Source organism: Ctenopharyngodon idella, chromosome 10, assembly GCF_019924925.1.
Source record: "Ctenopharyngodon idella isolate HZGC_01 chromosome 10, HZGC01, whole genome shotgun sequence".
In the NCBI taxonomy this organism is placed as follows: domain Eukaryota; kingdom Metazoa; phylum Chordata; class Actinopteri; order Cypriniformes; family Xenocyprididae; genus Ctenopharyngodon; species Ctenopharyngodon idella.
In genome coordinates, this window is record NC_067229.1 from 33875416 (window position 1) to 33890456 (window position 15041).

General features: G+C 37.4%; 1 protein-coding gene across 3 annotated transcripts in view; it reads left to right on the forward strand.

Moving 5' to 3' along the window:
- Positions 1-15041, forward strand: part of nlgn2b (neuroligin 2b) — an 86925-nt gene that overhangs the window by 25321 nt on the left and 46563 nt on the right. For 2 of the 3 annotated variants that reach the window (XM_051910629.1, XM_051910630.1), the window contains exon 2: positions 138-854. In XM_051910629.1, coding sequence (XP_051766589.1) covers positions 368-854 — 487 coding nt within the window. In that variant the 5' untranslated portion in view covers positions 138-367. Of the gene's footprint in view, positions 1-137; positions 855-10518; positions 11220-15041 lie in introns of those variants that run through there. The other variant, XM_051910631.1, reaches the window with a different exon arrangement.

The following is a 15041-nucleotide window of genomic DNA, read 5'->3' on the forward strand; positions in this document are numbered from 1 at the left end:
TTATGGTTGATATGATTTTTAAACCTCAGGCAATACTGTAATTACCTTTTATTGTGTTTGATAGTGTTGGTATGCATGTTTTACTGTCTGCAGTTAATGATATCTGTCTTTCTGCTTCTGTCTCTCTCTCCCTGTAGGGAACTAATGAGCAAATCGCAATAGAAGCTCATGTTGCACTAACATCAGGATGAAGTTCTTCACCGCTCAGTGTCAGCAGTCCTCTTCTGTGCTCCACTGAGGATACACACACCCTCACTCCCGCAAATTCCCTAACTTCAAAATCACTGGAGGGGCCTGAAACTCTTCCCCCTTGTCCATTTCATATATAGTTACCCATCACTGGGGCACCACTCACCCCAGCCGAAGCATGTCATTGGTGGGCGTGGCGCGATTGCGGCGGGAGACGGCCCGCTCCTGCCCGCGCCGCATATCTGACACTTGCCTGGTGTGGCTGCTGGGCTTGGCGCTGCGCCTGGCACTGTCCTCCTGCCAGCGGGCAGACCTCACCGCCGCCAAGCACCCTATGGTCACCACAGGCTACGGGAAGCTTCGGGGCGTACGCAAGGAGCTGAACAATGAGATTCTGGGCCCGGTCGAGCAGTACTTGGGCGTCCCCTATGCCACCCCGCCAGTGGGCGAGAGGCGCTTCCAGCCCCCGGAGGCACCAGGCTCCTGGCAGGAGATCCGTAACGCTACCCAGTTTGCACCAGTGTGCCCGCAGAACATCCACGGGGTGCTGCCAGAGATCATGCTTCCCGTATGGTTCACCGACAACCTGGATGCAGCCGCGGCGTATGTACAGAACCAGAGCGAGGACTGCCTTTACCTTAACGTCTACGTTCCCACAGAGGATGGTAAGTTTCATAGAAACATACGTTGATCTGTGGAATGTTTCATTCATGTTCATTCTCACTCACTATAAACATATTTTCACCCACACAAAAATGTACATCCGCATACTCACCCTTTCTCAGTGTGATAGGGAAACTAATCAACTTGTGCGATTCTGTCCTTTTCTGTAGCAGCGTGTTACAGAGAGTTTATGGAACGTAAAACAAAGGATTCAAACTTATTTACAACCATTATACTTCCAAATAAGACACTCTTTTCATATAACCTGTTTTCCGGATAACCTTGGGATCCTTCTCTTTTTGTTCTCCTGTAAAAGCTAATCTGTTGCTCATGATCACATGCAGGGTTTAAGTTAGATTAGTTGAATTTAGCGCATACAAAATGGTAGTTGCCAGAGCTAAAGAGAGCAAGAACTCCTGCGAGCGCAACGGATATTTAACATGCTCCAGTCAGTGATTGTTACTGAAACTGCACAGGCAACAATCTGAGCATGTGCTAAAGTCTCTGATAAATGGGCCTCACTGCAGTTTGTAAATGGGTTGTGCAGAGACTGCTGGGTAATGTCTCACTGTGCCAGCTCTCAAAATGGGTTGTCATAGACATGGGAGTGTGGCAGGCAATGTGTGTTTGTTCGAGAGATGAAAGCTCTTCAACAATGAAACCATATACACAGGAGGTCTCCTAATGCTAATAGCACTTTTGCGTTTTAGCAACTCTGTGTACTCTTTGAGTGTGTTAATGTGCCTGTCCATTACAGTGAGTCAGTAAATCAGTCTTCCTTAATTTGTAGATATACATTCACTAAGTGCTGTAGATTGCAGTTGGATGATGCATCCATTGCATGAACGATTCTAGGATTTCAGTCTTCAAGCAGCTCAATTGATGTGGCTCAGAGAGTGATTGCAAGTCTTGCTGTGGCTTCAAATAGGTTGTCTAGTATACCCAAATCACACAATAATATGCTAATTATCTTTTATTTTTTTTGTGATTTCACTGTAACAGAGATGTTTGATATGAAATATTTTGAAATATCTTTTGTCAATTTTGAGATTCATTTACAATACTCTTTTCTAAGGTGAAGCATAAGTCTCCATTTGCTCTCCATTTAAACTCATTGCTGTCTAGGAGAAAAAATTGCGACATTAAAGTGCCCCTATTATGCTATTTTAAAGGTTGTTAATTTTGTTTTGGAAGTCTCCTACAATAGGTTTACATGCATCAAAGGTCAAAAAACGCTTTCATTTTCTCATAATATACATTGCACATCACCACATTTTTCAATGATTCTCAAACGACTTGTCCGATGCTTCAATCTCTCTAAATCCCCCCTTTCCGTGAGCCTGCTCTGCTCTGATTGGCCAGACGGCCCAGTCTGTTGTGATTGGTCTACCGCTTACACCGCATGTGGAAACAAACACCCATTACCATAACTGATTCAGCTCCAGAGGCTTCCGGAGCTCAGCAATTGTACACACTGTAAAGACCATATTAATAACAGAGCGTAAGTCCGTTGATGAAACATTGGAAGAACTAGTTATTCAACCCGAGCCTCCATCGCAAGAACAACTTGAGCAGGACATTTCTCAGTGATACACTACTCCGTTTGACATTCATCTTGAGATGTTGGAACTGTAATTCCTCTACACCGATGTGTATGTCCATCAACAAACCGATGTGTGTATTTTTTAATTTATTCCGGTGCACATGTGGGAACTGTATCATTAACTGTATCAATAATAGTGCTAACGTTAGCCAAGCACTAACGTGAATGACTGATGTAACAAAGTTTGAAAAACAAATCATGCTCCATCCTTTATCATTACTCAGAGTAGTAAGAACAACAGACAGTCTGCATTAATGGACACAATTTTAGGTAATAGTGAGCCACAGCTGATTTGCAAAAGTATTTCGGTAAGACAGTGAATATGAGTTAGCCGGTTAGGTGGAGACCTAGCACAATATAGAAAAACAACATATACTACATATTTTGAACACCCAGTAGAAAATATATACATCAATAATTAATCATACTTACAGGCTGTGATTCTGAGGAGCAAGTTGGTCCAAATAAAGTGGCTATTGTCCTATCTTTAAAGACGTTTTGTAAATACCATTTAGACCTCACAGAGATTTGAGAAGCAATTGTGAAAATGTTATTCGGGTGTTGTATCGCTGTGGTAATTTTAACCACTGACTCTTCAAGTCCTCATCCTTTGGAAGTGTTCAAGTGGAAGTGTACAAAGAGAATTTGCTTTTGCTGACCAGAAAACAGCATCTTCTCGACATGTATACAACACGAACCAGCTACAGTGTTTAAGGGTGGGTCAAAGTAGATGTTCTTCGTGGGCAGCCAGTGAAGACCATAGGCGGGCATTAGACAAATGTGTTACTTTGTGACGTGTGGCCGTCACGGAAGTGGGATTCTAATTCCTAAAGACTCCTTTAAGCTGTTCAGAGTTGATTATTTCTTTTGAGAGACAATAACCTTATTTATCGCGCACTTTCGGCTCCACAACTTTGCAGATCGTTTACATTCACAGACAGTTACATTACACATTGCATTAAAGGTAATATTTAAAAAAGCATAACAGGGGCACTTTAAAATATATCATTTGTGCTTATTCTTTCCATACGTTATTCCACATATAAAAATCATAAATAAGAATGAATGAGATATATAATTAGTGATTCTAAATCTGAATCTAAGAGAATCTGCACACATTAAACTTAGAAACATCTAAAAGTCCATGTGTTATTTGCACACATGAGTTGAAAGAAACAGCTTCTGTGTACAGAAATATTTCTTCCCTAATAAGAGATAATAAGCAAATCTGGGGCCATATAACGAGAAGATCATAATTATTTTTCATAATTATGAAGATGAATTGCATTTACTCACAGGGGAATATGTAAGCATTTGTTTCATGTGTATACAGTTGTACACATACTGTGGAATATTCTCAAAGACAGCAGTGCAGAGGATCTGCAGTATGCATGCAGACATATGACATTAAATGTTTTAAACGCTTTAGATGGGACATCTATGCTGTCTTTGCAGTGTTAAAATGGGTCTACAACATTAAAAGAAATTTGTTCACAACAACACAGAGAAACAGTGCCTCCACAGTAGGTGATTAATGCATCTGACAGTGTTGTGGAGGTGTACACACTCTCCACACTCATCGCTTCCCATGTTTATGTGTGCCAAGCGCCGCTGCGTTGCTAGTGAGTCTTATCAGAAAATCATCCAGTACACACTCACTGACGGGGATTCCTACACAGTCACCGCACTGAGAATCATTCACAGGTTTGGGAGGGATTTAATGGATCTGGACTTGGCACCTTCACTGCATTTCAGTTTAACATTTGGTGGGTGTTTAGTGTGGGACTTTTGGGCATGTTAGTGGGGATGTGAGTGTAGTTTACAGCCAAAGAATTAGAAGAAACTGTAATTATCTCATCTATCTCCCCTTCTCGCTTGTTCACTCTCTCTTTCTCAGGCATTTTCAAACTTTCTGAAAAACCCACAAATATGATTATCCTCTTGGGTTCTCCTTCCTAAATCCTTTTATGCTGAGTGTTAAAAATTAGTAAGCATGATTTTATAAAGAAAAATGATTGCCTTTTATTCAACATTCTACTAAATATTACTGCAATTTATTAAAATAATATGTAGAAAATATTTACTTTATTCACTTAGCAGGATATTTAAAAAAAAAAAACTAAAATTAAAGGGGACCTATTATGCAAAATTCTCTTTCATAAGGTGTTTGAACACATGTGTTTCCACAGTGTGTGTAAACAACCAGCCTATAATGGTAAAAATCCACCTTCTCTAAACAAGCAGTTCCATGACTGGCAAGGGAATCTTCCCTATTAGCTTAGCTCCTCCCCTGAGTGAGCTGTACACAGTCCGCCATGTTTATCTCCTCGCCAGAGCATTTAATAGAGCATTCAAGTAAGAAATGTATTCTTATTAAAGCTACTAAAGTTATTTAATCAAGAGCAGTAAGGGATTTTCTGTTTTTCTTTTGTTGTTTGCAGTAGTTACTGTAAAATATGCTGCTTTCACTTTAATACACAGATCTAATATACACATGTGATGTCTTTCCCTGCTGTTTACGCTCACAGACGTAACCAACTGCTTTCTGTGCACGTGCTTCGGATGTGTGCGCTCACAAAACCATATTTCAGAAGTTTAAACTGAGCAGGTGATAGAGATGATAATCAAAACCAAACAGATGTTTTGTTTTATTTTTGGCAGAGTATTCGAGGCGTAAGCTGTACAGGCTCCGCCCTCTTCTAGAAAGCGGGGTGGGGAGCAGCAGCTCATTTGCATTTAAAGATACATGCACAAAACAGCATGATTTTCCTTCCACTCAAAAATGGGCATTTACAGCATGGTATAATAAATGATCTGTGGGGTATTTTGAGCTGAAACTTCACAGACATATTTTGGGGACACCTGAGAATTTGTTTTCCGTTTATTACTTAGTCAATAATTTTATCACTGTAGTCTATAATTTTATTACTTAAAACTCATCTTTGATCACCAAAATTACATATTTAAACATTTTTTTCCTGTGAAAAAAAAAAAAAAAATCTTGGTAACACTTTACAATAAGGATCATTATTTAAACATTAGTTAATGTATTAACTAACATGAACTAACCATGAGCAATACATTTGTTACTGTATTTACTTTTTACTGTACGTACTTGTTACTGTAATTTAAGATTAATAAATGCTGTAGAAGTGCAATTCATTATTAGTTCATGTTAACTAATGTAGTCAACTAAGTTAACTAATGAACCTTATTGTAAAGTGTTACCAAAATCTCAATGCCTTAAAATGGCTTGAATGTAACTCTACACCCTTGCCTCATTTAATATACATGGATCTATAAATATGATAATTAGCCCCGCCTCCACTCACTCGCACGAGCTCAGACGAGATCCACTCGGTCAACTTACTGAGGTAAACGCTGCACAACAGTATCGCTTTTTACAAAGTCGGACACATAACGGTAATTAATATGATTAGCATTTTGCTTGACTACATTATTAAACAGCTAATAATGTGTTGCTAATGTTACACAAACCATGTTCACATTCGTGAGTCAGACAGCTGCCTTCTAACAATCAATATCCTTAGAAACACTTTGAACAACGTCAGTGGAGAAAGGCATATAGTACATCATTACATTGTAATATACATCATACACCCGCCATATAGCTAAATCTACCAGATTTTTCATATCAACAGAAATATGTACCGGGATAACCTTTTTTTGAGACTACCTTTCGTGGTCAGTTAATGATATGCTAAAGCCCACCGACACATTGACGTGATTGGTTACGAGGTAGTTTGTGACGTCAAAAACCCAGGGTTTGAGACTGTCTTTGTTTACTGAAGTTTTAAAGAGAAAATACTCAGCAATGGTGTTGACTTGTGAATTTGCACATGGTTTATCTTAAAGCATGTTAAAAACACCACAGAGACATATAAACAACATTAAAAACTTGATTTTCACCACAGGGGGCCTTTAAAGCACACTTTAAGTACTTTGGTACCACAGCAAAAACTACTAGCCTAACTAATAAAGTTCAAATGTTATTAAAGACAAGTGAACAGTCAGTAATAAAATAAAAACAAATATACTAATTACAAGCATAGATAAAAGAAGATTATCACAAAGATAAATTAAAGTAAGGTCTAACAGTAGTATTCTGGTGCAGAAATGTAATACGTGTAAAATAACACTATGGTGTTCACTGTATAAATTGAATATAGATTAATCTTTGTTAAAGCTTTTGTTGTTTGATTAACAATGACAGACCTAATGCACGGATCCAGTATACTGATGCACATCCGATTTCTTTCTTAACTGTTTACTTTCACTTAAGTCATAACCAACTGTGTTTACTAGAATACATGCTGAGTTGGGTATTTTGACAGTTTGTGTGTGTCCATTCAAGTGCAAGGAGACAAGGACTCAAACGCCTCTCTGTGTGCGTGTGGCTGCGCATACAGATAAAAGTGTGTGTTCTCTTTCGCCTCTTCTTGCTCTTGAATGGTTTAAAATGACCTGAATGTGTATATTGGCCAGACAAAACACATGCAGATGATAAACTGTGATGGATAAACTTTGCAATTAATCTGCGAATCATGTGTGCCAAACCATGGGGCCTGGTAGGTAGATAACTGTCAGTAGATAATTGGCAAAAGTACAAAGAAAAGATTTCCAATGTCTTCACTGACCAAATAAATTGTATTTTGTATATATAAACAAATTTAGATTTTAATGGCTGCAACACACACACCAAGTTGGGACAGGCAAAATAAAAGTGGAAAGATTAAAGAAAATCCAAGTTAAGCTGTTTGGAAACATCCCACAATAAGTAGGTAAATTGGCAATAGGTGAGGGTATCGTGATTGGGTATAAGGTGCAGAGAAATATCAGGCCATTTAGGGCAAGGCAGGAAACCTCTGTTGAATGTGTGTGACCTTCGAGCCCTCAGATGGCATTGCATGAGAAACCATCATGTTACTGTGTTAAATATAGCCTCATGGGCTCTGGAGTACTTTGGAAAACCGTTGTCACTTAACACATTTTGCTGCTGCATCAACTAAATGCAACTTGAATCTCTGTTAAGCTATACATCAAATATATGCAGAGATGCTGCAGAGTTCTCTGGGCCCGAGCTCATCTGAGATGGTCCAAAAGACAGTGGAAATGTGTGCTGTGGTCAGATAAGTCCACATTTGGAAAAAGTGGACATTGAGTCCTCAGTCCCTAAGACGAAAGGGACCAACTGGAATTGCATCAGCGACAGGTGCAAAAGCAAACATCTGTCATGGTATGGGGGACTTGCATATGTGTGAAGATACCATTGACGTGGACATGTATTGGGATTGTACAGACAGAGACTTATACAGCCATCAAGATGACATCTTTCCTGAGAAGCGAGACAATGCCAGCCCTCATTCTGCACATGCTACAACAGAGTGGTTTTGTAGACACTCTACACCTTAGAGTGGGTGTGCTTGACTGCCTGCCTGCAGTCCAGATCTGTCTCCTATTGAAAATGAATGGCCCTCCTGAAAAAGAATCAGACAGCAACGACCATGGACTGTTGAGCAGCGGTCTTGTATCAGGCGAGATTGGGCAAAAGTTAGTATCCTCCATTCCTGAACAATTTATAAAAAAAAAAGAAAAAAAAAAAAAAGTGTAACGTGACAACTTTTTTTTGAGTATGCTGCAGTCATCAAAATCAAAAATTGTTTATATTTACAAAATACATTTAAGTTGGTCCTTTTAAAACATTTGAAATCTTTTTTGTACTTTGTACTTTTGTCAGTTAAAAATAGGTTAAAGAGAATTAACAAACAACAGATACAAAATGCCCTAACTTTTCTGGAAATGGGGTTATAAATAGTTATAAATAAATTTATAAAATTTATTGAAGCTAATCAGAGGATTCCACTGACAAGCATCTTCTCACCTTTAATCTTCTCCTGTATTACAACATAAAGGTGATCATTCTCTTTTTGAATTAGAAGTTTAGCTAATTGAACAAATCAGCCACAGTTAGCTCAGTCATTTTATGTGATTAATTCTTAATTGGAAATGTTAATTCTATGTTACGTGCAGAGTTTAACTGGCAATATAGTTTCATTTTTATTACAGTGCTTGCAAGGCTGCAATAAATTGATATTCCTAAATATTTAGAAGGGAATTCTCAAATAATGAATTGTCTGCTGATAGCATTGTTTATTTGCACATTCTATTTGCACTGTTTAGTTTGGCAATCTACTTTTATCCATCTCTTCAAGTTTCTGCAATTTTAGCTCTATGTATAGACTTCATTAAAAAAAAATTTGCAGTGGATTTAAATAATTAATAATTGTGTTTGGCCTTTTCTTCTTTTACACTGCAAAAACTGCACAGAAGTCACATTATGTGTGTTGATTCTAATGTGCAGCTGGCAGAAAACAAGACTGAGTGTCATGACAAAGCCAAAGTTTAAGGAGCTTTTGCAATGTGGCATTTCATTTACGCAGAACCAAAGCATAAACCTAAATTCACCTAAAATGTAACTCTACTCATTCTCTGCTGTACAAGCACTGGTATTTCCTTCAGGCATGTGGCATTTGACTCTGAAAAAAAAAGTTAATGTACGACTGTGCTTCAGAGGCAGAGGTGGAGCCGTTTCTCGGTCACGTCGGGGGAAATTTGATTTTATCCAGACGTGTTTCGTCAAGCAGATTAGAGCGTATCGCTCACTTCTCTTCATTCAGGGCTGCGCTCCAAATAAAAAATCCCTTTAATACAATCAATAAGGTGCGCAGCTAAACAAAAGGATGGTAACAGTCCAATAGTCAATTGAAGCTTGGCAGCATTATATAAATGTAGATTCAGTTAGTGGCACTGCAGGTTGGGAGAATGTTGCGTTTGGGGGGAGTAGTGATGTCGGCGAAGGTAGGTAAATAAATAAATAACCAGTTGGTCGACGCTGCGGAAGAACTATGGAGTCAACTGCTTTTGATGCAAGAACAAACCTCAAACAAATGCTGCTATTTCTGCCGTCGTAGCAGCTCTTGATCAGGTGAAAATTGGATCAGGATTCTTCTGCAGGGGGAAAGAGAGATGGAGAAAAAAATGGAGAGGCAGTAAGGGAGAGTGTGTGTACATACACTCCTTTGCCTATTGTCTTCTCATTCTCTTCTAATTGGCACAAATATACAAGATTTGCTCTATTGTTTTTTTTGAAAGGAGAGGTTTTTTATGCTGCTGTGGGTCTGATGGTGTGGCTGCGTGTGATAGAGATGCTGAATTATAGCCTGCGCTGATCAATATTCAATCAATGATGCTGGTGATTGATGACCCGGCCATGACACATGCATACACACTTTGGGCATGCTCCTCACACCCCTCATCACCATTCTAATGCAGAGTTTTTGAAAAGAATGAGCCCAGAATGTACAAAATGTCTTCAAAGTATAGCCCAATAAAAGTGAGGAAATTGGCAGAATCACACAACAATTTTCAAGAGACAAAGGTTCTGATATAATATCAAGAAATCTGTTGTGTCTACAGTTTTGATCAGGGTTCAATTGTAAAACAATCTAGGAAAGATGGAAAAACTGCAAATTAGATCTCTTTAACTCAGTATTTTTTTTCTCATTCAAATGTTCAAGTAAAATAATGTGCACGATCATAAATTCAGTGGTTAAAAGGGCTTTTTTTTTTTTTTTTAAATGATGCAAAATATATTCTTATGGTTGATATTTATATAAAATATTTATAATATTTATTAACGGTAAATTTGCTTAATTCACCCACCGTTGACACCTTTTTAACAGTAAATTTTGGACCCTGCAACAATGACTTTAATCAAAAATTATTATAATGGTTAAATAGTCATTTGACTATTGAAACGATTCTCAAGTCAGCATGAAATCAATATTGCAGTATTTATTATAATTTTTCCGTGCACATCATTATTTTTTTTCATTAAATTCATGTGCCCTCATAATCTTTAATCAAATAACTTCCCCTCCCTCTTGCAGCGACATCTCTTCTCTTCTCTGCTGACGTGTTTACTGGCGTGAGGGCGGGACAACCTGTCACTCACATGACATCACAGCAATAGCAAACCACAACCGTCCAATCAATTTCCTGATGGACAAAATCAAGTATCGCCCTACATTTTTTCTTGTTCGAGAAGCCAGTTTTACTCAGGAAATAAAAGTCTATTGCAACTTCCATTTCATGTTTATTTTAATGCTAACTAAATCTTTCTCATCTAATTATTCCAAAACCAAACTATTGTACAGTAAAGACACAAATCTAAAATTAACATATTCCATTCACTTCAATTTTAATTTTATGCCATTACTGTACAGTTGTCTCATTTGCTTCTATTTTTATTTTCTCTCAGTGACATTATTAAGGAAAAGATGGATTCTTGTTTAGAAATTAATGAAACTGGTAACTTTCATCATGGTGGTTATAAAAATTGAAGTCCTGCCTTTTATATAAATGAGATAGGCCTAATGGCTTTTTGGTCAGTTTACTCTAGAATGCTTTAGAATTATTTTAGAATGCTGTAAAAAAAAAAAAAAAGTTTTTAGCCTAATTTAAGCTAAATAGGCTATATTTATTGTTACATTGTTGTCAGATTTTGATGATTATTGAAACATAATCTTGACAAAATCTTTTGGAGATTTCGGTCTTTCTATATTGTACAACTACTAGAAAATAGCTGCCTGGGGCTGTTATCAAGATGGCCGCCGAGTGAACTGACTTTGCCTTACAGGGACTTCTACTCCAAAGGGATTTTAGGAGAAACATCTGAAAAAAAGTAAATCCGTAACGGCGAGCTCCATTAAGAAGAGCAAAAATCTTTTGTGTTAAATGTGAATGTTTAAATTTGCATGTTATGATAGCTGTGGATCGGCCTGTTTCACATCTGCAGTGAACTCTGAACTCATGCTGTTCACCAACAAACACAGTTTCACAACCATCCAGCTGTTCAGAAAAGCAGAACATACAGCTAAACACATCTGAATCCAGAACACTGCATTCATGCAGCTTCTGAGTGTGAGTGTGTGTGTGTGTGTGTGTGTGCATTCATACAGTGTGACAGGATCAAATGTGTTTGTATTTGTCTAGTCAGTGGAATCTTTTGAACCCAAGCCTAGGGCAGATCAAATATCAGTTACATTGATTTGTTTGGCCGCAACCGTGTTGTGTGTGGTGGTTTAAGAGCTGTGACACCGTCCTCCTCCCCATAGTGCTGGAATACATGGTATACACATCTGCATCACAGCACAAACACCCCTGTAAACCCAATCACAGGCATACATATGTGCCTAAAGCCACTTTGCCGCAATCATATCATGTGGGGTGACATGCACACACACATAGTGTAAACAGTCATTTCTTACTGGGACAAGGGTTGTAACCAATGCTGTGGATCATGACAATCCCCTGCAGGCAAATCTCCCATTATACTGTTTCCCTCTCTCTTTCTCTCCCATATTTTTCTTTTCCCTAAGTACAGTACAGTTCAGCTGCATAAGAAAATGTGTATCGAATCACTCTAAACAACTAGGGGCAATTCAGTAAAAATTAATTGTGGCCACTGATACTGGCACTTATTTCTTATGCAGCACTTATGCTCTTTTTGTGTTATTTCACTACCAGAATGAGTTACGTAAATCTGGTTACAGCACAAATGTGTATCAAAATCTGTGCTGAATGCATTTTTGCATTATGAAGTTTCCACTTTTGTGGGTCGGTTCTGATGTGTTGGTTGCGGAGAATGCAGCAGGCTACAAGAATAGTGCCATGTTTGTGCAAAATGCTTTGTGGTTGACAAGAAGTTCTGAGTGGTTGCTAGGTGGTTGTTTACTGGCCCAAATCTACAGAAACCCCCAAGTGTCTTTGGGCAAATCTCAAATAAGCATGTGTGGTTCAACTTTCACCTCAAAATCAAAAGAAGAATATATAATCTTTAAAAAAAAAAAAAAATATATATATATATATATATATTATTTATTTATTTTTTTCTTTAAAGAATTAATCATATCTCTGTCCAAATTGTCATTACTAGAATGTAACTAGGTGTTTTCATTAGAATTTTGTATTTCTCGTTATATTCAAGGGTGATTTTCTTTATTTTTTATTATTATGAAACAGTATTTTAAATTACAATAATATAATACAAATACAATACAAATTACTTTATCACAATGATTTGTCATTTAAAGCAATAAAGGTGTGTGTATATATATATATATATATATATATATATAAAATACAAAATTAAAGGGTTAGTTCACCCAAAAATGAAATTCTGTCATTAAGTTCTCATCCTTCTTGTCGTTCCAAACCCGCAAGACCTTCGTTCATCTTCGTAACACAAATTAAGAAATTTTTGATGAAATCCAAGGTTTTTTTTATCCCTCATACAAAGCAACGTCATTCAAGGTCCAGAAAGGTACTAAATACATTGTTAAAATAGTCCATGTGACTACAGTGGTTCAACCTTAATTGTATTTTTGTTTTGTTTTTGCGCACAAAAAGTATTCTCATAACTTCATAACATTAAGGTTGAACCACTGTAGCCACATTGACTATTTTAACAGTGTCTTTACTTCTTCTCTGTACCTTGAATGTGGTAATTTTGTTGCTTTCTATGGGAGATAAAAACCTCTCGGATTTGTGTTCTGAAGATGAACGACGGTCTTGCAAGTTTGGAACGACATGAGGGTGAGTACATGACAGAAATTTAATTTTTGGGTGAACTAACCCTTTAATGAATTTATTTTTCTGGTAATACTCAAGGCTGGTCTTATTTTTTTGAGGTCTCGGTCTTGTCTTGGTATCGACTGCATTTGTACTCGATCTTGTTTCCTTGTTGAATAAATCAGCTGCTTTGTATGAATCGATTGAATAAACGATTCTGTGGCTCACTCATTAATTGATTTGCTGCCACCTACTAGCGGTTTTAGTTTCATATTTAAAAGTATAATTTTATTTTTCCATCATATTCAAAATTTTATTTTTAAAACATTAATCTCAACATTATTTATGCAGTTGTAATTATACCAATTCAGATTCAACTTCTGTGCCACATTTGCAGTGGAAAGATGAATTTTGTTGTTAGTGATTTTGTTTGATTGGTAACAGCTCTATATAGTGTTTTATTATTCTAACCGTATTTATTGATTAAATATAAGACATTTCTCAGGCAGTAAATGTGGATCTTTCAGATGATTTTGAGGAGTGCTGGTCTCGTCTTGGTCTTGACTCATTGTCGCCTTGCCTTGGTCTTGTCTTGGTCTCAAGTTTATCATTTGCAGGTGTATTTAAGCCTTGCCAATTTAAACATTCAGGCGAAAGAGAAGCCGCGTCTGACAGCACGTGATTACTAAATTGAGCTCTCTTTCACGTCTTCTTGAACCAACAATTTCACACACAATTATGTCAAAATGCACTTCTTGTCTGAGTATCCTATATAGTTGGTTATGTCTTAAGTGAATGTAAACACGAGAAAGGTAATGCATGTGTAATTGGATCAGTATATTGGATCAGTGCATTAGCTCTTAAAGTGACAGCAGCCTAATATTCCTGCTGCTGCCTGTGTTTTTAATTTTAATCAAACAACAGACTCACTGCAAAAAATCACTCAATGCTCTTGACTGAATAACTTTTGTAACTTTATATTTAATTTATAAAGTGAAGACTATGCAGTGTTGTTTTACATTTTATTACTTCATTCAATTTCTGTACCTAATTTTTATCTAACTACTGTTAGATCTACCTGAAAAAAACTGAAAAACACTGTTTATTTAATTTGCATCTTTGTTCTATTATTGTTTATTTTTGCTATTGCTTGTAGTTTGGTTTGTTTACTTATATTTTAAATTATATTATATGTAGAAGTTGCTTTAAAATATATTTCAAGTAATAATACTGTAACTGGGGGAAATGTGGTTTTTATTTGTCATGTAGATAATCTCAAATGCAAAAAAAATCGTATTCGTATCTTGACATTTTTATTCCAAATACTATAGCAACCTTCAACTTCCTCTCACTTTCATTATTATGACCTAGACATTTTACCCCTATGATATTCTTGCCCCTAGATATGGCTTGGTTATCTCCTTCAGAGAGTGCGCCAGGCAAACATGTCTGATAACTTAGTATTGTAATATCGTCTCATCTCACTAAACCATATGACTTGAGGTATCAATTATGTCTGCAGCATAATGCATACCTAACAGCATACCTAAGCTTAGTACTTAGTGTTAGGGCTTTGTTTTGAATTCAGCCCTAAGTATGAGCAAAAGTAGCAGTGATGTTTGCCGTAGCACGCACCACTAACAAGATGGCAGACCCTCCTTTACTGTGAAAGGTCTATTAGAACCAACAGCTCTACATAAACGCACACACATCTTTTAACTCCAGCTGTGCTCTGTGTGGGAAGGCAGCTGTGTTCTCGTCTAGCCGACTGTGTTAGCCCCTGCCACAGTTCTGCCTCCGCCAAACACCCAGAATCCTCCATTTTTATTACCGGTTCGACGAGCGTTTACCATCCATACGCTTTATTAAAAGCTATATTTCAGAGCACAGCATGATGCAGCAGACGCAGACAGCACACCAGCTAGAGAAAGAG